This window comes from Accipiter gentilis, chromosome 34 (assembly GCF_929443795.1).
Source record: "Accipiter gentilis chromosome 34, bAccGen1.1, whole genome shotgun sequence".
NCBI classification, from domain to species: Eukaryota; Metazoa; Chordata; class Aves; order Accipitriformes; family Accipitridae; genus Astur; species Astur gentilis.
The window spans coordinates 2,835,036-2,861,029 of NC_064913.1; the positions used below are offsets into that span (position 1 = coordinate 2,835,036).

Here is a 25,994-nt window from a genome sequence, read left to right on the forward strand (position 1 = left end):
TATACCACTTATTGTAGTATCTGAATCACAAATTAACAGGCATTGGTCAGTATTTTGTTTTTTCAATTGAAATTTTAGACTGAGGGTTAACACTTCACATCACATGAGAAGCATAAAGGTAACAGTAGTTAAGATCTTTTAGGATCCATTGGTTTACTGGTTTTTTTGTTGTTCTTTCCCAATGAAAAGGCAGTTGAGTAGATAAAGGAAAACAACACATGCAGGTGCTGTGTGGTGATTGGCAGCCTGTGGAGTGGAAGTGGGGTGGTTTATGTGGTTACCACCCTCAGTGTGTTCTTGCTCCTGTCCCAGAGGTGGTTGTACCAGTTGTAGGGATGGTTGGACAGGTTATGTAGCAAATCCTGTGCAAATTTCAGTATAATCTACCAGGAGTAAATCAGTGGTACCTCAGTTGGTACTTGTGTTCTGCAGCTTGTCAGCAGCCCCTGGGGAGGGGGCATGATGGAAGAATTTAGGATGGCATCTGTATCGCCCCACCCTAGTTCAATCCACCACTGCATGTGATCAGTTAGGTATTATACTTGCTTAACAGTGATAAAGTGAATTTGGACAACAGGGTGCTTGCCTTTCTTCGTTTCATAGAATCATAGACTGGTTTGGGTTGGAAGGCACCTTAAAGATCATCTAGTTCCCACCCCCCTGCCATGGGCAGGGACACCTTCCGCTAGACCGGGTTGCTCCAAGCCCCATCCAACCTGGCCTTGAACACTGCCAGGGATGGGGCAGCCACAACCTCGCTGGGCAACCTGTTCCAGTGTCTCACCATTCTCACAGGGAAGAACTTCTTCCTCACATCTAACCTAAATCTAACCTGTTTCAGTTTAAAGCCATTACACCTTGCCCTATCACTACATGCCCTTGTAAAAAGTCCCTCTCCAGGTTTCCTGCAGGCCCCCTTCAGGTACTGGCAGGCTGCTGTAAGGTCTCCCCGGAGCCTTCTCTCAGCCTGTCTTCATAGGAAAGGTGCTCCAGCCCTCTGATCATCTTCATGGCCCTCCTCTGGCCTTGCTCCAACAGGTCCATGTCCTTCTTACATCGAGGGCCCCAGAGCTGAATGCAGTACTGCAGGTGGGGTCTCAGGAGAGGGGAGTAGAGGGGGAGAGTCATCTCCCTCAACCTGCTGGTCACGCTTCTTTTGATGCAGCCCAGGATATGGTTGGCTTTCCAGGCTGCAAGTGCACGTCACTGGCTCATACTCAGTTCTTCATCCCCTAGTACCCCAAAGTCCTTCTCCTCAGGGCTGCTCTCAGTCCACTCATCACCCAGCCTGTATTTGTGCTTGGGATTGCCCCGACCCATGTGCGGGACCTTGCACTTGGCCTTGTTGAAGTTCATGAGGTTCACCCAGACCCACCGCTCAAGCCTGTCCAGGTCCCTCTGGATGGTATCCCTTCCCTCCAGCACGTCAACCGCACCACACAGCTTGGTGTTGTCGGCAAACTTGCTGAGGGTGCACTCAACCCCACCGTCCGTGTCCCCAACAAAGATGTTAAATGGCACCGGTCCCAATACCGACCCCTGAGGAATGCCACTTGTCACTGCTCTCCACTCGGACATCGAGCCATTGACCGCAGCTCTTTGAGTGTGACCATCCAGCCAATTCCTTATCCATCAAGTGGTCCATCCATCAAATCCACGTCTCTCCAGTTTAGAGGCAAGGATATCATGTGGGACAGTGTCAAACGCTTTGCACATGTCCTAGTACCTTGATCTTCAGATACAGTTTCTTGGCTGTTAAGATAGTGCAAATTGGGTCTGTGGCTATTGCCTTGTCCTATGCCTATGGTGTGTTATAACTGTGGCTGTAACCATGTAGTAAAGCTGCAGCAAGGAGCCAACTGGCTGAAAATTTAATAAGCTAGCCAAGAGCAGGACTGTGACAGTAGAATTTGCTGCTGTGAAACCTTATGCCTTGTGAAAATCCTGCTCAGTGATGATTCACACCGTAGGGAATCCTTAATTAAAAACAAAACAAAACAAACCCCAAAACTTCCTGTGCAGCCCCTTAAAGTAAGAATTGTCCAGTGAATGTGTAGAAGGCTTCTCTCTGTCACTTCAAAATCCAAAAAACTTGCTTACCATGAAATTTTTGTGATTGCAGCCTGTAATGGATCATGGTTATCTGTTTGTATTCCTCCCTCCCTCTACCTGATTTCCTGTCACTTTTAAACTAATTTTAGAGTATCCTAAACAACCTTCCTATTCTCAAAGATCAGTTTGAGCCTTAAGTAAACTGCTTTCTACCAACTATCAGTAGTATATCTGTTTTGCTTTGTTCTGCTTTCAAAACTTCCATTAAGTATTTAGTTTGTTGAGTCATCTAGACCTTTCTTTGCAGCTGCCTAACAAAATTCTGGTCAGTACTTCAGAAGCAGTGAGTGCTAATGGATCCTCCCTTCCGGGAATCTCCAGTTTTGGAGGCAGATCGTTTGTCTGCATAGAATTTGCTTGATAACTGTTTAAGTTCAGATTCCTAAAATATCATTTGTGACTCTGAATTTTTTCTGCATTTCACTTAGATGTGGCTGATCCAGCAATCTCGTTAAGTTTTTTCTGTTAATAAGCAGAAAGTTTTTGATGTAGGATATATATCCAGTCACTATACGGAATATGTTTTTTTGGCTCTTTTATTCTTACCTGTATACTTTAAAACTATTGCTGTTCCTAAACTAGCTTTTTGAAGATAAGTTCTGGGCAGAACTAGAAAAACTTACTTTTTTGTGCATGACTAGGCTTTGGAAGTTGTGAATTGTGCACGGTGTTGCTTTATGGGCTCTTTACATACACTGTCTCCAGGAATGTTTTTCTTTTTAGCAATAAGCATTTTGATAACTTCCCTTTTAAAAAGGGAGGAAGGGTTAACAAAAGTGGTAAAGAATACATTTATTTAACGGTGCAGTAAAAAAGCTTTGGCACCACAGAGATTCAGAAACCCTTTTAAAAGTGACAGTAATGAAGGAGATCAAACACAAAGAATACTTCAGTATTTGTAAATGCTTTTGCCATTTGTAGTTTTTGAGAGCTAATTATTGTACGCTTCCTGTCATTGAAAGAGAGCTGCACTATGTGGGTGATGTTTTGTTCAATTTAATAGTTACAAATTTATGTAATGTGTAACTGCCTCCAGTTATCCAGTGTATAGGTTCATGATGAAATGTGTGGCTTTTCATATTCTCACCAGCCTGATGCTCAGAGAAAGACATATCCATGCCTTTATAGTATTCATTTGGATTTTGAAAATGTGGTAAAGAAATTAGTCTTTCTTTGTCTTTCCTGGAGAAGATTTAATGCTGGAACGATGTGTCTTTTTAAAAGCAATACTTTTCAGAGTCCTGCTTCAAGATTGTGCAGGGTGGGGGAGGGCAGGGAAGGGATTCTACCACTTAAGAAGCAAGAACTTCTTCCGGGACTTGTCTGACCCTGAGAAGACTTGAAAGTATTTGGCATCAGATTGCAGTGTAGTGACTTACACCCCTGTATTTTCCCCATCTGCAATACTGGTAAAATGGGTTGAGACTAAAATTGATTTCAGTGTTTTGCTACTGCAACTCTAGATGACAGTATAGTGATGCTGCTGGTCAGGATAATCTTAATAAATCAGCTGTAGGAAAAGAAAAACTGAAAGCTGAGGTCTTGCATTTGCAAGCACTTCACTAACTACAGAACTTTAATTGCGAGCAAGACTATATACATTAGCTGAAGGTTGAGTAGTCCCATTTTCAGTAAAAATACTCGTATTTTTTAGTGAGAACAGAATAACGGGAAGTAATGCCCTGTTGCTTGTTTTACCAGGCTGTTGAGGTGCTAAACATTGCCATCGTGTCTTGGAGCTCTAAATACATGAGACTGTTCTCTGAGAAACTGTGAGAAAGGTATGAGATGGAGGGGACCATCCCATGTCTGGGACTTGGGCCAGGTCTAAGCAACACTTGCAGTCTGAGCTTAGACTGCCAATTTGAGGTAGCTCTATTTTAAAATGTTGTGGCGTAAAGTCTGTCTCTTCAAAGGGGAATTGCTTTAAAATGAAAAGTGACATGTTCTTTCAGTTTCCGATATTTGAACAAAGTTTACAGTATATATTGAGCCAGAATCTTACAATATGGGAGTCTGACTGAAGTCCACCTCCTTAAATAAGAGAGTGCATAGCTGGATTAAGTAATTTTTTGACAACCTTAATGGAGAACAGAATGATTGAAGAGGTTTAAATTAAGCATGTGAAGATCAGTACAGTGAAAAGGCACGATAGATGCATTTACTGCTTTCTTAATTTTATTTGGTGATTGTATTTGTGATAGCATGGTAGGGATCTCAGAGTCTGTAATTTATCTTTTCCAGTGTGGAATAGTATTTAAGTCTGAAAATTCTTTACTAACATCAATTAACACTTAATAATAAAAAAATCAGTGAAGAAATGCAGTTCAGCAATTTCAAGTCTTAAATAATTCTGGTACTTTATCTTTAAAATAAATTCAGTAATTTTTATTATTATTATTACTTTTTTAAGACTGGTTGTGTCCTTGTTCTTTAGATATGATGTAAAAACATCGAAGTTGTTTTGTTATACTTTATTTTATAGCTGAACCTGGTACAGCTGTAATCACAACATAGCCTAGCTGTGTAGTCAGAAGGTTACAAGAAACAGGCCCTGGAATATTTTAAGAAACATGCTTCCTAAAGTGTCTTAAGACTTTCATCTAGAAACCAAAAAAAAAAAAAACCCCAAAAATCCCCAAAGGGTAGAAGTCTTTAACTTCGCATTTTTGCGTTTGCCCTGAAGAATCACAGACTCTCTTAAGTATGTTTTAGGACGACACGCTAAAAAGCCATACATTAATTTACCTTTAACCTGTCTGTGCTCTTGGGAGATGTTTCTGCTTTTGCAGAATGTACCATTAGTCTGGAGAAGGAGAGTCACTGAGAAGCAAGTATGCTGCCAGGAAGTTGTGGCAGCTCATAAATATTTCTTTCCCTTCAAGGGTTCAATATATTAAACATACTTAATGTTTTGAATTTTCCAGTTGTATTTTAAGGTAAGACAAGATGCTTGATGGGCTGTGTGTGCAGAATGAAATTTTTGGCCAGAATATCTCAGCTATTTCTATTTTTAGAATACCTCTGGAAAAAAAAAAGAAACTCAAACCAAAAGGAACCCTGTATTTCTTAAAATTCAACATAAAGTAAAAATACTGTTTTTACCTCTAAATAGTCAGCAGCTTACATCAAATACTGTATGTGTGAATGTTCTGTTAGATAAATCTTTAAAAATTAGTTGTGCTCTTTTTCAGTTGTCCTCTATCTTGTGATCCCTAAAGAAAAAGAACCCCAATAACATACCTTCCCCCTGCTCCCCCCGCCCTGCCTCTGCAAATCTAGAGTAGAAATGGGTCTAGTACTGATTTACTTAATGTCAACAAACTCCATCCAACTAATGAAAGAAGAAAAAAAAAAAAATAAAAAATTCCTGTTGCTACTCCATTAATCACGATCTACATCTGACTGTATAGTGCTTAACTGCAGGAAATGCTTGGGAAACCAGGGCTTATTTGAAATACAATGTTTTAGATTAACCAAACACAAAAGTTTTGGCTGTATCCAGGAAGGAATAGGTAGGCAGTGCTGCTATCTTAAAAAGTTAATGGAATCGGTTGTTACATTAAAAAAAAAGAAAAAAAAAGAAAAAAAGTAACTGCAGCAACCATCTTCCCTTGCTTGTGAGCCCCAGCTGACCTTCATGTCTCCAACTCATCCACTCCCGTCCCCATGCTACCACCCCCTGCCCTGCCAGTATTGTTGCTGCTGGCGGTCTTCAATTTTGCATCCCCTGGAGGGATAAAGCCTCCTTAAGACCCTGTGGGAGTGTTGTTTTCTTTTTCCTCAACACCAGCTTTCCTTGTAAAAGTTTCTGATTTGGCAAATGCAAGAAATTCAGCAAGTGTTTTGAAGCAGTGGGATGCAGTTTACGTGTGAATTAAAAGGCTTTAAATTGTACAAAATGAGTAAGATGTTTGGCTATCAGTACACAAGCTGTTGGTTTAGTGTGCCACTTTTATTTAAGGCTATTTTATTTTAACTATGTCTTACCATTTCGGAGGCTTAAGTGTGTATATATATATATATATATTTTCTTTTGAGTATAATGTCACACTAGGCTAGAGTGTAACTAAATGTGTAGATGTTTTAAAAAGAGGGAGCATAATGAAACTTGCAGATGCTGTTGTGAAGTACCAAAAAATAGAGCCTTTGTTTGCAAGGATGCTGGCAATCAAATATGTATCTGTCCTCTACATGGGCAAATGGCTTTTCTCGCTTTCATAAGTAGCAGGGAAATTGGTTTGCAGAACAGTTAAGGACTCTTTCTTGGGAGGATTATCAGCTATTAACATACTAGTTACAATGGGCATAATTCAGAAAATGGTTACCACCTTGTTTCAGTGTAAAATAAAGTTTGCATGTTACTCCACCAAGGATTTTCTTTTGGTTTTTTATATCTTCTTAGGGGACTCATCAACATATAAAAGGTTACTGAGATGCTCCTTATTAAGGAAACCTTTATATCATTTCTGTAATACTGGGAGCAATTATCTCTGCTTCACAAGTGGGACCCTAGTGAGAGCAATTGGCTGGTTTGGACTAGATTAGAACCTGGTTTGTTTTCCAGGTTGCGCACGTGGACCAACAGCGCTTATCTGTCGTGGTTTAACCCAGCTGGCAACTAAGCACCACGCAGCTGCTCTCTCACTCCTCCCCTACCCAGTGGGATGGGGGAGAGAATCAGAAAAAAGAAAGTAAAACTCATGGGTTAAGATAAAGACAGTTTGATAGGACAGAAAGGAGGAAAATAATAATGATGGTAATAATAAAAAAAGACAATAATAAAAAGATTGGAATATACAAAACAAGTGGTGAACAGTGCAGTTGCTCACCACTTGCTGACTGATGCCCAGTTGGTCCCTGAGCAGCGACCTGCTCCCCCCAGGCCAACTCCCCCCAGTTTATGTACTGGACATGACGTCCCATGGTATGGAATACCCTTTGGCCAGTTGGGGTCAGCTGTCCTGGCTGTGTCCCCTCCCAACTCCTTGTTCCCCTCCAGCCGTCTTGCTGGCTGGGCATGAGAAGCTGAAAAACCCTTGACTTGGTATAAACACGACTGAGCAACAACTGAAAACATCAGTGTGTTATCAACACTCTTCTCCTGCTGAACCCAAAACACAACACTGTATCAGCTACTAGAAAGAAAATTTCTGCCATCCCCACTGAAACCAGGACAGCATCACCTGTTTGTCGTTTGTAGAAAAAGGTGTGGCGTGGCTAGGAGTGATACCAAGCATCAGAGGTGACAAAGTACGTCATGTTGATATTGAAGCTGTAACACTTGGTAGAGAAGAAATATTTTAGCATAGCAGGTCTCGTGATTATGAAGCTGAAGTCTGACCTACTTAATCCTACTTAGCTAACTACCTGTTCTAATTGCTATTAAAAAAATTGTTCGTGATGACTGTTGAATAGCAATGAAGAATGAAAACCTGTTAAAAGTTGTTTGTTTCTTCCCCTCCCCTCAACTGGTCTGAGCTTTTCATCAAAAGTCATACTTAATTTCTTTGCATTTTTTAACATATCTGTCCTGTCTGGGGATTCTATGAATGAAGATGGTAGAATTCCAGACCTGCTTTAGTTCCTGTCTGGTTATCACTTAACCTGCTTAATTCTCTTTATAGAAGTTCATTTCTGTCCCTTGAGGATCTTTTCTCTGCTATATGCATATACTCATAGCATGGAACATAAACTAGTAAAACAACTGTCCTGTTTCAGTGCATTCTAGCAGAGGGAGAGTACCGTAAAGAGGGAGTTGATAGTACCAGTACTCTGGCAGCAGGCTGGCATTTCCCTGTTGAAATCCCCTGTTTTCTGTTGCTTATACAAATTGCAACAGTTTTTTCAGGCTGAAATTTCTTGTTCCCCATATCTGCTTCTCCTCATTGTCTTGGCACCCCTCCTTGAGTTTTCAGCTGAAGTTACTTGAATTGTAACTAGTTGTACAACTTATTTCATACAGAAATGAGTTTTTAGAGTAGGAAATGCAAAATTCTTTAACTGTTGGCTTTTTTGTCACTATTTCCTTTTCTGCCTCCATGAGAAATGCATAGAATCTGTGACAGTTCTAAGACTTTGAGAAAAAAAAAATTTGCATGTGCTTAGTATGATTTGATTTTATGAGTTCATTTCTCCAGTTACCTGATCCAGCTTTCAGACTGCACATACACCATGTCAGTTTGGCCACACGCACCATTTGCTGCAGCAGAATTCTGCTGAACACAGAAACTCCATTTTTATCAATTTGCTCCTAGTACTGCAATGTTTAAGAAAATGCCGAATTCCAACTTCTTTCTCTGGGGATGAGAGGGAATGATAGGATTTTGTTATTTCTGAAGAACTTAGTGCAGTAGCTGATTTGCTAATCTTCTAAAGCTGGGCTTTACCATTGTATATGCCCTATTAAGGAGCTGAGGAGTGCATCGGAGTAGATCTAGAATTTCTAACTGGGTAAAGTGCCTCTTTATTTATTTTATTAAAAAAAAAATAATGCCACAAAGCAACAAAAAAGGCAAGCCCAGACATAAAACTAGAGATAAAATTCAAATAGATTAACTTGCTGAATTAGAGCATATCTTATTCTAATTTGTTATGAAAGGGTAATTTCTGAAATACAGGAAAACTTATTTCAGCTACAGTGAAATACTCAAAAGCACTAATGCAGTCCATATAGCAAACTACAATGTTGTTCAATTGTAAAATCAATTTTTAGTTAAAACTGCAAGTAGTTTTCAACCAGTGCGTTTCTGAAGAACATGATGGGATGAGTCAAAGGTTTTCAAACAAAAGAAGGTAGGAAGTTGTCATTCTGATAGCGTCCAATGGCAATTTTTCTTATGGCTGAGGTACAAAATACTGGTCGAATCTCATAGAACAAGCTTTTGAGCAGCCAGGAGAAGTGCCACTGTAGTAATAAATTTATTATGAGAATATATGAAGCAAACTTCATTATCTTTCCGGAATGGAATTTTTGGGGTTTTGCTTATTTATTTACAAACTTGACAGCTGAATTTCTCCTTTCTAAGACTGACCTATTTCCATATTAACCAAGTACCAGTTTTCATAGACAGGTTTACTGTAATAGTTACTAGAAATGCAAGTTTGCCTATCTGTTATTTTATGTGCTTCTTTGCTTGTTTGTTGGGTTTTTATTTTGTTTTCCCATGACAACATAGGTACTTCAGAAGCTTATTTGGTTTCTGAACTTAATTTTGGTTAAGTCTGGCTTCTTAGCATAACTGTTTTCTTCTTTGATGGTATTCCCAAAAGAGAATCGATAAATAAATGGGATACACAGATGGTGTATATTCAGCTGATAATTGTCTTGATGGATCATCAACTGATGACATGCTTTAAAAGTTACTTTTTGTTTACAAATTGAACTAGTTTCTTTTTTAAAAAAACATTATGGCTGAGGAGTGTCTGAAGTAGGTAACAGGAGTATGCCAGTACATAATTTATTTTCAAGATTCTTACTGTTCACTGCATGTATACTTAAAATAGCATTGAATTTAAATGTACGAGCCAACATATTGCCCCCTAAAGTTGCTGGCACAATTGTCACTTCTTTCTAAGTCTTTCATGGTGAAACCTTAGAGTTGAAGGACATTGCACAGCCAAGCGTATAACATTTTACAATAGTAAGTCAGAAATGCTATGTTAAATTAAGTCTAGAACCACTCTTAGTCTTGAATGGACTGTAAATACTACAAATGACTGGAAGCATCAAGAGGAGAGAAAGTGGGTAAATATCCTCACAGTTTGGATAGGCTATTGAAGGTGGTATATTGGGTTTGGGTTTTTTTCTTATTATTGAGTAAATAATATTATTTATAGTATCAGACAAGTAATAGTTGTTCCTTATCAACAAAATTCTTAAACCATGTCTTTGACAGATAATCCAGCTTTGTGTTTTACAGTACGTGTGTGGGCATGGATACGTGTGTGGTTAGTCAGGACTTGTGACTTCCTTGCCATGTCTACAAAGGACAGGCTCCTGCTTCTCTTCGGGTCCCATCACTAAATAAGGTGGAATGCATCTGGCATCTTCTTGGTTTCTCCACACAGATGCTCTAGATGGAGTGCTAGTTCGTTTGCTCATATGGTCACTTTTTCAGATCCCTTGCTGCCTTTCTCATCTTTGAAATTTATTTCTTTTGTGTGTTTGGATTTTGTTGAATGGGGTGTCCAAAGATTATTTCCTAAGTGAGTACATTTCATTGATCAGACCCATGAAAGGTATCCACACAGCTTAGTGCAAAAACCCAACCCCTGTTGGTTTCTCACATCTTCCAGATTTTGTGCCTGTGATTAATAGAAGGAATCTGCCCCAGGGTGGGCATGGTGTCAACCGTGTTATGAAATGGAGCTTCTTGTAATCTCAATTTTCAAGTTTAGCTTTAGCAATTTCAATGTTGGTTTACTTTTATTTTAACATGGAGTAGTTTTTCTTCCTGTTTTATTTCAGGAGTGTTTTAAAATGTTCATTTTGTAATAGTTAAGGATGGTTAAAGGTTTAAAACAGCGTGTAAATCTTGGTCAGGAGAATTTCTGTGGCTTGTTTGATGTTAGGGACTGCATTTTCCTGACATAGTTTGAATGCAGCAGAGATTCACAGTATTAGTGTAGCTTTTGAAAGCATTATTATACTTTATAGAACACTTGAAAAATTTTACCTTGTAGATGGCTGTTCTTGAGAATGAGTGGAGGATAGTCTAAAATCATATGTTCTTTATTTCCTTCATGCTCAAAATTTTTGTCTGGAGTTCCTCGCATGGAAGTTGCTATGCATCTCATTGTTTCCTTTTTGAAAGGAAAGACCATGCAGTGGTTTAAGGAGACTGGTTATATCTTGAACAACTTTCAGACTTGACCTAAGTAAGTCTGTAAATGAGAGTTGCTTTATGGCTGTTATTTTCTACAGTGCTCTGGGAATTTGGAAAATAATCAGTTCATGAACCATATGACACAAGTACTATGAGATTGTTCCAAATGCTATCCAACCTTCAAGTTTTTTGTTGGATTTGTGTCTCGTATTGTGGTGGTCTTCATTTCAGTCTTCCATATTTCTGAGAATTAAACTTAAAAATACTTACATAAGTTAAAATAATATAAACCCAGTTCTTAAAGATGGACAAAACACCCATTTTACTTTTGTATTCCTACAGTGAGTACAAATCTGTGCCAGTATTACACTCATCAAGGAAGAAGGCTTTGTAACAAAAAAGGAATGTAGTGAAAAGTTCCATTTTCCGTTATTATGTATTGTTGATACTACAGAGTTGTTGCTTGAAGGGCTACCGTAGCATAAGCATATAGTATAGTGTTAGAGGTTATCGGTCACCTTGGAGAAATGGAGTGACTGTGATTGTGAACTGAAATGAGGAAACAAAGGATCTCAACTTATAGTTTTGTTTTGTCTTTCAGCCTGAAAAGAAAATGTATCTATTTGTACCAGTGTAGTATTCATGGTGTTTTTTAATAGCTGTAACTTATCACTAGAGCATTGGGATTTGAGAGATCTTTTGCATCTAGCAAGTTGGTAGTCTATATCCTATTGCATATCAGTTCCAGTTTGGGACTAATAGGAATTATCTTTGATGCTGAGAATTAGGACCGTAAACAGTAGCAGGTTTTACCATAAATTGAATTTATGCTATCTCTTATCAACTGATGAAATTCCAAATTCTGTATTTTGATTTAAGTTGCAGGCTGATTTGGTGGTTAGCAACATGTGACTTTTGATAGACACTTATTTTTTGAGACACTTGATTCTCACTGAAGGCCTGCCTCATTAAGGGTCACTTTTGTAGATACTTTGGATATGCAAGTATGTTACCTTTTGTTGGAAACATTGATTTGTAACAGAAGAGAAAAATAGAGTAAATTATTAACTTTTCTTAGTAAGACCTAAACAGCAACATCAGAAGCCTTAGTATATAAATGGGTGTAAGCTCTGTAACATTAGGCTGGGATAACAATTTCTCATTGCTCTCATGTAATAATAGTGTGCATGTTGACAAATGCTGTAGTCATTGGAGGAGCAGGAAAGGGAACATATTGCTAAAATTCCTAATGTGGTTTCTTTTTTTTTTTTTAGACTTGTATTACTGTATATAGTTTTCAGCTCTCATAAAGATGATGAGTTTAATCAGTTGTAATGCAATGACTGATTTTTCTGCTCAATGCAAAATTAAAAATACTCATTTTCCAGGGAGATTTTGTAGTATCCTCTTAGTTTAGAGTTGGCTGTGTTAATGTTGTGAGTGAGCTCTCCTTAGGCAGTACCTATAGTAATATTGCAAAACAGAAATATAATTAGTTTTCATATTTTAATACTATAATTTGCTTCAGGCTGTTAAACTAATTTAATATACAATCATAATATCACTTTATAAGTGATTATAGAGAAGATCTTTTTGCAGCTTAAGATAACAAAACTTTTAATAGTTTTTCCTTACAAATTTTGTGTCAATAATGTATTTTCAGTTACTGCTAACAAACAAGTTTTTATGTACTGAAGTATGCTATACTGCAGCGTTACTTGCAAGGAAAAGGATTTTTCTTGAATTCTGTTTTCTTTACATTTTATTTTATTTTTTTTTAAAATAAGTGTTGTTGGTTGTCGTGTGTTCTGTACTTAGCTGAAGGATAAAGGTCAACGACCACGGCAAACTGCTTATTAGATGCTTCAAGTTCTTAACATTTGTATGCTGCTTTTAGTTACCCTGTAGCGGTTGTTGTTAGGAAACGTTCCACAGAAGAATTTAAAGGTCTTATCAGGTTTGTGACTGCATTTTGCTTGGTTAACATTAACTTGAAGTTGTGGGTGAATCTGGTTTTTAAAGATGATGTGCTTGTGTTCGTCTGATCAGAATCGGGCTTGGTTTGTGGTAAGCACAGCTGGTTAGTTCTCTGAACTCCATCCTAACATATAGCTCCTTCCCTTTCTTTCCTCTTTTACCGTGAATATTTTCTAATAATATTTGTACATGGGTCTACTGGTGGGAGTTGCAAGTACTTTGGCAATATTATCCTAAAGGATGAATTGACAGAAGTGCACCATTTTTACATTTTTAATGAAAGGTTATGCTGCCAGTGTGTCTTGTGCAACAGAAGACTGAGTTCCCACGGTAGAACAGGAGAAGTAGTTACAGGATTAGGAGAGCGATCTGTTTGAAATTAGGCTGAGTAGACAGGAATTCTTTACTTAAGAAAATCGCTATGCGACTGGAGTACCACTTCTGTGAGACTGTGTTGGCATAAATGTGTGTGTTTATAGGTATATATGTATGAACGAGGAATTTAAATACAGGAGCTGATTACTACCTTTCACCCCATCAGTCTAGGCCCTGTGAAGGTACAAAACCTCAGGTCAGTGTTACTTTCCAAAGGGCTTAAAATGTATTTTGAAGTGCTGCATGAACTTTGCTGTATCTGCTTTTGTATTGGATTGGACACTGATCTCTCAGTCTGTGAAAAGGGAGCTGCAGTCCTTCTGTGTGAGGTTTCCCGGTGGCTTGTTGTCTCCTAAGAAATAAGCAACAAAGCTCCATCTGCAGATCTGCCTGCATTTGGCACATCCCCAGTTATTCTCACACCTTCTTATAAATAGTTCTTCAACAGTGTTTTTTCAATATCTATGCATATGCTTGTAGCGTGACTGACTAACGAAAATGTTGGTGAAAACTGGAATAAGTTAACGTGGATAGGAAGATGCTGACTGCTAACTTGGCAACCATCTGGCACTGTCATTGCGTAAACCTGCTGTAATATTGTAAACGTCTGCGCAGGGATAGGTGCTCTGATTCAGAAGTTTACCAGCCGTTTACTGACACTGGCGACTACTGGGAAGTAGATAAATCGGCTGCTGTTGTTGGCCTAGGAACAAGCGAGAAGCGAAGCTGCCTGGCTTCAGACTCCAATCCCGACTCCTGCCCTTTCAGTTACCGGTCCTCAGCGGCTGCCTTGCTGTTCATTTTGTTACAGGGCTGGATAGCAGGGTGAACTGCAATGCCGCGTTTCTCTCTTGAGATCCGCGCCCTGGTCCACCCTCAGAACAAGCGGCGGCTCTTCTAGCGAGCTGCAGTCCTGTTAGGGGTGCAGGCCGCTGCCAAAATGGCCTCCAGCGCCTGTACTGCTTCCCTCGGCGGGAGCGTGGACAGGCCGCGCGCGCGACCGCTTCCCTCGGCAGCCCCGAACGACACGCTGTCGCTTACAAAAATGCTGCCGCGAAGAAGCGTCAGCCTCTGCAGAAGGTTTTTGAAGGTGTTGGGAGCAGCCAGTCAGTCAGCGAGGCGCAGCGGTGCAGCTGGGCTGCAGGCAGGGCTCCTCCGGCCTCCCCTCGTCCCCTGCAGCTGCAGCCTGCCACGCGCCGCTCCGCGCTCTGGAGTTCGTCAGCACGGTCCCATTAGGTATCGTGTAGGCATGCGGATCACCAATAAGAATATCAGTATTTGACCTATCTAATTATTAAAAGTTTTCTTCATTTCACTTTTTAATAACCATGAGACGCCATATTGATACCAGTGCACTTGATCAGTCTTCAGGGCATAATCTTTATTAGGGTTTGGGCCACTGTCTTATACAATTATCAATATAGAAAATAATCTTTTAGACAATTTCAAGTTAGTGGAGAGTGTTTAAAATATCTTTCAGCTTTTCGGTATATAGACTTCATATTTGGGCATACTAGCTTTCTTGCAGCAGCATTAAACATATTTTGACTGAAAACTCTGACCTTACCCCACTGACTCAGATCTTTACAGTGTATGTGCAGCCAGCCATGTGTAACCTTTGCGGAAATAAGATCAAAAGCTACAGGGTCAAAGACAGAATCATTTTTTCCCTTTACATAGTTCCTGTACTGTAGCTCATGGTTCGGTATTACATCAGTACAGTATGGTGTACACTTCAGTGACTTGCTTTCTATCACAATTAAATTTTGTTACTCTGATGATGCATCACAAGAGAAGGTTATGTGGCAAAAGAAATTCTTCTTTTATCCTAGGTATTGTTAAAGGAGCATCAAAAAATTCTTCGGCACTTGTGAGAAGCTGCCTTTTACCTTGTCAAGAGCAGTAGTTGGTTGAGGCGCTCAGCTTCTCCTCCTTGCTCGCGGTAGCTTCACCAAAGCATTTCACTATCCTTTTTACAGCGGTTCTCTGCACTTTACTCAGGCAGAACAAAGGACAAGATAATCCCCTTAGCCTATTAAATGCTCCATCCCATCTGGTAGGTGATAATTGCATTGTAAGGGGATTAGCACAGTGGGATATGCTTATAGTGTAATGAAAGCTTCACTACAAGTGTGAAAGTCAGCTGAATGCATTCAAACAGTTTGGGACCTTATATTTGCACATTTTCGTAAATATCATAAACTAAAAGTTTCATCTGGAGAAGGTGTGCAGTGCCTTTACATGTATATAACAGATTATAAATTTAGTTTTGAGACATCAGTAGTCAAATATTTGAAACCTTCTTGTAGGAGTAGTGGCATAGGCTTTTGTTTAGCTCAATGTTTTAGGGCAATTCTGTGATTATAGCTGTATTAAATGCATCCCAAGTGTTGACTTTACTTTTACTCAAAACTCCCATGACTTTGAAATCATGGCTTAAGTTGTTACTAGTATAGGAACACCCATATTATTAAATGCTGCCTAGAAATCTTCATCAGTAAAGGTGAAATTTGAATAAGCCACACTGTGAGGAATATCAGAGTAATTTTGTGTCAGTAGGGATAAGAGGATTTCAAGCTGAAAGTAACTCTCCTTGCAGCCAACCAGAATAAATATTTTGAAATTTCAGTTTCAAGCATGAGTCTAAGGTAGTGCAAAATGACTCTTAAAAAAAAAAATAAATAAATAAAAAATTAAAAAATTAAAAAATTGTCTTTTTTTTTTTTTTTTAAGTTTACCTAATGCTGTCAGTAAGTGAAGATATAGTAAATCTTAGGGCTCAGAGCATTTCATAAGCTAACTCTAACTTAGCATCCTTACCTTACAAGATGTTAAAGATCCGTTTGAAGGTATGTTATGTAGCTCAGGCTTGATTACCATCCTGTTGGTTGCACTCTCTCCAGTCTCCCTGTATGGTACAAGAAACAGAGCAAGTTCCTCAGTGCTGACCAGTATGTGCTGTTTTGCTGGTTTGAACATTAACCTGTTAGGTTAAAACAGGGCTTGGATAGCCCACACTGCACTGTGACAGTGTTTTGTAGTCACATAGGTTAGAAACTTCGGAGGTGTGTGTATTTTTACCTAAATAAGAGAGTCAGATGTATAAATATGCACTGCATGCAGTAGATGCTTTAGCAATGTTGTATCACCCTGCTGCAGGATTAAATTTTCTAATGAATTAAGGTTCTGTGACCAGCTACGTGGTTGCTCTTTCTTTAGTTTCCAGTTCCTGACTTAGCAGCTCTGTATCTGTGTGTGTGCCTGTGGGAGTAAGGGCAAAATAAAATCTAGCTGGTTTTTATGGGCTGTCTGCAGTAACTTTGCAAGTCTGTGATGAGGTTGTTGAGTGTGGTTAGGCTTGACCTTCTCTTACTTAATCATGGCTCTGAGTGTGCAGCATCGAGTAGAAAGCTGCTTTTCCAAAGTTGTGGTGTGAAAAATAGGAGTGATTTCACAGATTTTATTTTCTTTTTTGTCTCCCTTTTTTATTTCTGTTATTTCTTTTAAGGTGGCTGTGCGCTAAATAACATTCCTTAATTTTCTTCTTTTAGATTGAAAGTGTTTACCTGAGGAGAGGAAAATTTAAGAAATTTGCTCTTTTGTTTTCTGGCGTTCTATAATTTTAAATAAACCTGAGTGATTTGAGTCATGGGACTCAAAAAAACAACCAAGAAAACACCCCTCCAAAACATGAAGCATGTCCCCTCTCCCTACCCCACTCCTTTCTGAAATACGAGTTTCTTTCCTCTGAAAATCCCACTTGAAAGAACCATTATGCTGGCAATATACAGAAAATATTTTTAAAGAGGAATTTTCAAGTGTGTAGAAACAGTTTGTTTTTATTTTTAACAATCCTTACATGTATTTAAAACATATACTAAGTATGTAGCAAGCCAAATCATCTATGGAATATAATAGTTTTTCTTTTTATTTAGGTGACAAACAGCATGTTTGGTGCTTCAAGGAAGAAGTTTGTAGAGGGGGTTGATGGTGACTACCATGATGAGAACATGTACTACAGCCAATCATCGATGTTCCCACATCGGTCAGAAAAAGATGTAAGTTGAACAAGTTTATTTTCTTCCTCTTTCAGTAGCTAGATAGTTTCAAGTATGTGAAATATATCTGAGGAAGGGCTTCATTTAGCTTTAAGCTGTGCATGACTGTGTTTTCAGTGGCAAGTGCTTTAATTTTAGTGAGTTTACATGTAGAAACTTCAGCCATATGCTTGCCAGGGTTTTGGGGCTTTTTTTGTCTTTAAGAATTGTGTTTGTAACTTAAATTGGGTTATTGATTATATCTTGTGTTTACATGTTGTGTCTACAGTGGTTTTGTTGTGGTTTTGCATTTTACATCTTCAGTGGTTTTTAGTTTCTGAAAATGCCTCGTGCAGCTTGTTTGTCTGCTCCAGTATTCTAATTTAGGTATTTCTCCCATTTCTAATGACAAAGTTACAAACCCAATCATTTTTAATTTTTTTTTCTCTTGGTAATGCATCATTATATGTTAGAACTGCATTGACATTACTGAAGCTTTGCTTATTATTAAAATAAATAAATTAGCCAGTAAAGTATTTCACTTTTATATGGAGTGGCATGTAGAAATATACAGAAGACTGAAAGCATGACTTGAAGTCTGTGTCACCTGAAGGTCAGTAATACCATCTCATGACAGGCTTGCATTTAGTATGGGTAAGCAATGTGTAGGCTAGATTTTCTTTTTAATTAAAAACAAATAATAAAAAAATCCCTTCAGACTTTCAAGGTGTCATTGCTTCAAGTCTGCCTCCATGACCGTCCAGAAATACAGTTATTTAATAGCAGATGTGAACGTAGTCTTGATAGACCTTGACCTATGTAAACATAAACATTTCCTGTAGACTCTTAGTTAGATGAATTTTAATGCAGATTTTCAAAGAGAAGGAGATAGGTTTAGGGTTGAAGGCTTTTTAAAGCAAAATCAAACAAACAAAAAACTTAAACGCAGCTTTCCAATTCAGTTTCATAAATTACTTTGAGAAATTTCAGGTGAGCCAGCAAAGGATTAAAATATACTCCAGTGTAAAGAAAATGAAATAGGCTGCTCTTTTCTGTTTGTCTATTACATATGTGCATGTACCACAGATGCACACAGGCACAATGGAATATTTATAATGTTGGAACATGCTTTCCTTTCTGTGAGCACCAAGAGATACAGCTAGCACTCACAAAACCAGTAGATGCTATTTCTCCAAAGTGATTTTTGGATATTAAATCCCCACTTTTAGATTTGATGCACCAAGGGAGAAATCATTATGGTATGGTAAAGAAGTGTAAAGTGAGATGATCATATACTATATGTATATACTGTACAGTGTACATAGTGAAAGCTGATGCTTGGCACGTTGTTGACACAATGAATGAGTGTTTTAGTTGCCTACTTTTTCTGTAGGCAATGTTGCAGAAGTGGATCTTAGAATGGGACTTCAAGAGAAGGAAGGTGGGTGTTCCAGGCACCAGGAGTGACAAATGAGAAATCGTGAAAGCTTGTGGGAGAAGTGGCCAAAATGGGGCATAGAAGCTGCTGTAGTTGGCAGAAGAGTGATGTCGTTCCTACAGGAAATGGAAAAGTGATTTTTGCAAAAGCTTTTTAAAGTTTTATTTCCAAAATCTTTTTGAGGGCTTTTGTTTTTCCCTGTAGCTTTCACTATTCACCATTACAACTTTCTGAGTTTATGCTTATGAAATCTTGAACTATTATATGCTATTGTAATATTTTTTAAAAAGTTGAACAAAATAAATATTTTAATATTTTAATATGGTGATATTGACATTGTCTGTACACCTGTGATCACTCATGTATAGCTAAATGTATATTCTGTATTACATGATCCTTTTGATACCTCATTTGGCTCACAGTAGATGAGAAAGGTTGCAAGAGTGGTTGTATTCTTTTTAGTTTCCAACCAATTTTGCAGCTTTGAAAACCTTTTACAATTGAAAATAACCATGTTTTCAAATAATCTTTCAAGTGGAATTCTACTAAATATGTTGTTCTGTATGTGAGAACACAATAAATATATTGACTGTGTTGTTAGTTGGATAACACTTAGTATTGACAGACAAAAATAAATTTGCTCAGAATTTTCTCTGAGTAAGCTAATAAAGACTAACATTCAAAACTTGGATCCAGTTTTATGAACACCTGGGGGGAAAAATGTCCAGCATTCTATCTTGAAACATTTTGAATCTTTCTTTCTTCATGTTTATGTTGAAATGGAGTAGGCAAATGTGGGGACAAAATAAAGGTAGAAGAAACTTTGTGGAAAGGAGGAAATCACTTTTATATTCAGGAAAGCCAACTGGTAATAAAAAAGATTAAAACATAGCATACACAATTTCTTTGTAAGCTTACTGAAAAACAGCAGTCTTGATACTTTTTTTTATAGTAGAATTATCTAAACAAGGTGCAGTTTTACTGCAATTTAAATTCTTCCTTTTTATTTTTTTTTTCATTTTCAGTTTCTTGTATATATTTTACTGAGAGCAGGTAAAATGAATGTATTGCAGGTTTTAGCTACAAACTTGTAGAAAAAGACTGAAACTTTAATATTTTTTTTTCTCCAGTGTATCATGCATACATATGAATCCTGAGTCCTTCATTCATGCTTTTTTTATCTTCTAGAGTTCCTAAACGTGAAATAGGGTGGTGCTGAGGGAAGCCCTCTGTGAATGGCCTCCTTAAATACTGCCCTTTGCAAAGAGCTAGAGCTTGTTTAGTATTTACCCTCATACTGGACATGACTATGTTTTTTTTCTGGTTTTTGCTTTGTTGAAGTGTTACTGATTCTGACCTTAAAAGTTGCTACTTTCCAAGGAATTGTTACTGTGCGTATGTATGTGTACTCCAAGCAGAGGAATATACAGAATGGTGAAACCTTTCTAAAACTTAGAGTAGAGTAAGGACTATTACTGAAAGCATATTCTGTATAAACTTTAGAACCTATTTTTCACTTTAATTTTACAGTAGGGTTTCTGTACTTGTGAAGAGGCATTGTCTTCAGGTGGGGTACATTGATGACTTGCGCACAGTTTTTGACTGGGTTGGGAGCTTTTCGGCTTTCTCCCTTGTTTTAACACCTAAGGTGGAGGGTTTAAATTTTTTCAAATTATATTAGGAAATAATTCTTCATTCACTAAGTGAAAAAAGAATTTAGAACCTATCTGAAAAAGATGTGAAAAAAATATTTTATGCCTTTAATAATTTTCATAGCACTTAACTGATGTGGTATTCTTGTGACTTGTTGCTTTAGCTAATTTGTATTTTAAAATAATTTCCTTTACACAAAGGCGAAGTGAACTAAGACTGCTTAAGTCCTGTCTTAAATTTTGAAGACTTTTTACAAGTGGAAAGTAGCAACAGCAAATAGTTTAGGACATGTTATTTTTATTTCAGAACCTCAGTGTAGCTAAAACCTAAAAGCTTTCTTTTAACTTGCCTGTTGTTTTCTCAGTAGGGAATACAGTTCTAGACAGGCTGGACTGATAGGGTAATTGAAATGGAAAAGTTGCATGTTACTCATGTGCACAAAGTGCTTCTAAAATCATACGGGTCTGTTGTTTTAGGCACAAAATTATGGTTTCTTAGATGAGATTAGGTCTTACTTAAGCCATCTAATGCTTTCATTTTACTAAATGAGCGGCTCTGCCTTGAATCATCGCAAACCTTGCTATGCTAAGTAGGGAAGTGGAACAGAGTATATCCATGAATGCTCTGTCTATGAATTCTGCTGCACTTTGGGTCAGTGTATGATAACCAAGTCAATCTTTTGGCAAAGAAATTGGGCGTTTTATAGAACTTGCAGAAAATGGAACAGTTTAAGAAAATAGTTTAAGATTTCTTTTGAAACAAGTGTGGTCCTGTAACTTAAATTGACAACGAGATGCACAACGTGCCCATAAAATAATTGCAGAGCTTATTTGTGGCCAATTTCACCAACTTAATTAAGCTGTCTATGCACTCAGCAAAATAGTTTTGAGGACAAGGTACATGTATTTTTATTTAGGTAGAGTGACAATGGTAGAAATTGGTAACTCAAAGCCTTCATATACTTTTGAATCTACTGTCTTCAAATGAGGAGAAAAAAAAATGACAATGAGGTTTGAGAGAAGATGGGACCCGTTCAGTCTGAACTTCTTTGATTTCTCATGTATAAGAATGTAAGTAGTGCTCTACAAAGTTTGACCAGTGTAGACCAACCCCCTGAAGATACCTATGTGAGAATGTAGGATCAGGGCATCTTCTGTTGTTCTGAACTGCAGTCATAAATCTGACAGTAGACAGACATGCCTTTTAAGGAAGATCTGCCCAAATAATGAGGAAGGTTAGGAGAAATTTTTCAGTGAATGCTTTTTCCGTTTCTTGGCCCAGTGCTTTGCTGTTCATTTTCTCTCCCAGTTGCTCAACAGATGATAAAATGCTTACAGCAACATAGTAATAATTATCTGATTTGCACTTCTAATGGGTTAGTTTGCTGAGCTTATTCTCCTCTCTGAAAAATCTTAATGTTTTAACTCATTCTGGACTTTCTCAGTTGAGACCTGATGTTCTTTCAAAATGTGGCTTTTTGTGAAGTCAAATATATTTTAACAATTAGAGCAAGTGACATCTAGCCTGCAGATTAGATTTGGCTCATTGCAACTATTTATCTAGCTCCCTGGCACTACCTTCCCTGAAGTAGGTCTTCATGTTTGGATATTGACCTTAGCGAACAGGGTTATTGATTCTGGGAGCCAGCTTTCCAGAGGTTTCTTCCATCCTGATGTAGTAGAAGCATTTCTGTGATGGATCAAATTCAGGTGTTCCTCTGTTGTGAGACAGTTGCACGAAGGCAGGTGTCAGTGGGTTTGTCTGGTAACGGACATGATGGTGGTGATACAACGAAGGGGTGGCCAGAAGCTGTTATCAAAGCCTTTTACTGCAAACTTCCATCAAAGTAATTTATGGAACCTTTATCTAACTCTTACTGTGTTTTAAAATGTATGGCCTTATAAGAAAGTGGTACTTTTACAAGAGAGAAAACCCTGAAGCAAGACTTAGCTTACCATGGAGATAGAGATCCAGAATCTTGCTAAGTTTGGGAAACTACACGTGGAAGAGTTTAATCAGTCTTCTGGAGACAGCTTTCGCTTTAGGGTTGCTGAACACCATCTCGTTCCAGCTGGATTGTCGACTTTCTAATGCTATTTTTTAGGATTTTAAGGAAACCTGTGGTATCTTGTTTCCCAAGGCATCTTTCTTGGCATTTGCCTTAGTCATTGCACGAGAGCTTGTTAGCTTAGTCATAATTTAACTTAAGATGCTGCACATGCGAGTTGTAAGTATTTAAGAATTCCCATTGAACCCTCTTGTATCAGGAGCAGTCGCAGCATTCATGCTAATGCTGGCTGATTGAATAGAGCTGTTTTACATTAATGGAACTTGTAGTCTGAATAGTTTTGATCTGTTTGTGGAGGAAAAAAAAAAGTAAAGCTTATTTGGGGAAGAAAATAGATTAATGTCTTTAATTATAAATGGCAAATGAGTATTTTCATATGCATTACTTTGCATGTAAACATACTTGTAGATTTGACTGAACAGTGGCTTGCTCTGTGAAACACATGGCTTAAGCTTTTTTCTTTGAAGTGTGAGTTGCAAAGCAACAGAGTTGCTTTTTACCTTCCCAGAGAGTGATTAAACATTCTTTGCATCTTTTAGTGAGTACATAATATGTTTTTTTAAAAAACAAAAGCAAACTTTAAGTGAATGAAAATTGCAGTGCCATTTCTGAAAACAGTTGGAAGGACTTGCAGGGGATGAGATTAGAATCAAACTGTGTTTTAGTGAGTATACCCTTTCAGAGCCTATTGTCATTCTACCTATAGCTTGTGTTTTCATAATAAAGTTACACAGTATGAAGAAAGAACAAAAAGTTTAGAATGCAAAATGCAGCCTTTTACTGTGTCACCTACAAGTTTGTACCTGGATGGGTTTATCAAATAAAGCAATAAGTGATAAACTAATTCCACTTAGAGAGGAAAATGGGGTTTTATCCTCTGTCACAGAGTTTGCAAAAAGTATGTATCCGAATTGAAGTTATTTCACATGACTTACTTCATAATTTGAAATTATATCATAAGGAAATTAATTTCACTATTGATGACTGTAGTATATAATTTTCACCATGATTGAGTTTGTATTTAGATTTTTTTTTTTATAGAAGAACTAAAGGACTCTGGTAGGTGTTGCTTCTGTACTTCATCTAAAAGCTGTATTTTACTGCATCTCCACTTAAATCAACAATATATAATAGTTTTTGTATGTCAGCTTTAGCATTTGAAGTGGTTCCTTGGACCAGATTAATTCCATGCATAAAATCATCTGCCTTTCTAGAGGGAGAGGTTATGGTTTCTTACACAAGAAGTCAGTTCACTGAACATACTGTATTGTAATATTGGTGGTTTACATGCACACTGTATGGGTGGTTGGGGTTGTTTGCTTGATTGTTTTTTAGTTTTTCGTATGCAACTGGTTATTTAATTGAAATAAAATATTTGCTTTGTTGTCCTAGTTCTTAATCGCTTATGGCATTTTTTGTAGCAGCTTTCAATGAGTTTTCAGTAATCTTTTGGCTCATTAATATACTGTGCTATCAAACTGAATGTCTCTGCACAGGGAGATATATATTGGGTTTTTTTTTAAGAGTTTTACTTTAATAGCCATGTTAATCTCATTTAATAATGTCATTGTCATTTAAAGGCAACATCTTGTCTTTAAGATCTTGAGATACTACTGCCAACAGCAGTGAGGTCCTACCTCCTTGTGCTTCCCAAGTGCCACTGGAAGCAGAAGACCAAAACTGTAAATGATGAAATCTGAAAGATTGAATAAAATTTCATTGATTTTTCACTATTGTATTTGATTTTATATTTCACAAATAACTTATATTGCAAATAATACCCTGCAAATATACAGCTTTCAAAATTTCTTCATTGATCTCTGATTTTTGAGATTTGGAAATATTTTGTTGTAATGTGTGAATTTTGTGAACACTGTATTAAAAAGCATTATGTAATCTAGAGGAGGACTAATAATAATACTAAATATTAAACTGGTGTAGAAAAGTCTTTTTTAATCTCTTATTTGTTGGTTTGATTTATTAGGTTTGAATTTTTTTTTATGTCACAATAACACTCTCTCCTTTTGAGGCTGTGGGTCAGCTGTTTTATTATTAAATAGTGCAGCACAGATGGCAGATACCAGAAATAAAGTAGTGCAAATACAAAATGATGCTGATGTTTGCACCTGTGCAAAACCCGTCATTTATCAGGCCAGATATTACTCACAGACTTACTTGCTTATTCTAACATGTTTTGCTTTTAGGAACTGACTTTGCAGCGCCGGAGTGATGTATTTTAACTTCAGCTTGCGTTGTGTTTAGGAAAGTAGCTTTAGGCTATAACTGCATAATGTAGCAGCCTTTGCAGAAGCATGGCTTTCTGAGTTTTCTTGGTGCTGCCGTGCCGAGGTGCGCTACCGCGGCAGTTACGGTGACGGGCAGCCGTCCCCGCGGTAAATTGGGAGTTTGCTTGGAAGAGGTAGGATGCTGCGGTGCTGGGGGGGGAGGTGGGGAACCCCATCAGCCTCCTCCCACCACCTCCCTCTGCTTTCGGGGGGGCTGCAGCCTCTGCTCACCAGCCTCCCGAGAGGTTTGTAAAATGCAGAGGGTTTTTTTTTCCCCACAGTTCTGGCAAATGTAAGCAATTGCTGGTGCTGTTTTTTGAGATTGTTGACGCTCTTAAATGAACTTAACTGCAGTAAACTCAGCAAGACTTGACAAAAGCGGTTACAGTAAAATCTCGTTCATCACTAAGAGTAGGAAATTGCCTGATAGTACATTAGGGCTTACTCATTTTTGGTGTGGACCAGTCCAGAAAAACTGGGCCATCTGCTTGCATCGTCAGTTGGTTTGAGTTTAGATGCAGAATCTTCCGAGATCAGAACTGCGCTGTGACTGTTTGAGACTTGCGAGTAAAATGATGTTCACGTCTTAGTTGACTGTCATCAACTCGGTCCTTCAGCCTGCCAGTACAGACTGTTGGTCCTTCTGTGTGCCAGCAGAATAAAGCGCACCCTTTGTGTTACACAAGGTCTTGTTTGCTCCGTTGTCTCCTTGCCCTGTGGGAAATGCAAGTCTGAGGCCTCCTCCGTCTCCTAATGTGTGCAGGGAAAGCCAATTGAAACAATCTGTCTAGTTCAGTCATGCTCGGTTGGAAGAGAAGCAGAAATCCTGTGCTATTTCACAACTGGGTTTTGTAGCTGTTAACCACTGGCAAATTCATTTAAACCTAAATGCCGAAGTTTGACGAGTGGAGGTTTTTTCTACACATGCAGCAAAAGCTATAGGTGTCAGAAACTTGCTCAACGATTTCCTTGACTCGATGGAAGATTACTAGTTGCTTGTTTAAAGAAGTTAGTATTGTATACACAACTGCTAGAATATGCTGTTCATTGACGTGATTGCAGTATTTTGGTACGTTTTGTTTTTCAAAGGTTGTTACAGGTATAATTCTGAGCATTTTTTTCCTAAAATACTGACATAATAGGGTAAAGCTTAAAAGGTCTTACCAACTGGAAGAGGCTTTAGTCACCTTAAGGGTTAGGCTGCTTTAGTTTTTATTAAGA

General features: G+C 38.0%; 1 protein-coding gene across 6 annotated transcripts in view; it reads left to right on the forward strand.

Moving 5' to 3' along the window:
• The window catches only part of CNOT2 (CCR4-NOT transcription complex subunit 2), a 94,375-nt gene that overhangs the window by 37,869 nt on the left and 30,512 nt on the right, over positions 1 to 25,994 (forward strand). For all 6 annotated transcript variants that reach the window (XM_049792019.1, XM_049792023.1, XM_049792022.1 and 3 more), the window contains one exon: positions 17,228 to 17,350. In XM_049792019.1, coding sequence (XP_049647976.1) covers positions 17,228 to 17,350 — 123 coding nt within the window. The remainder of the gene's footprint in view (positions 1 to 17,227; positions 17,351 to 25,994) is intronic.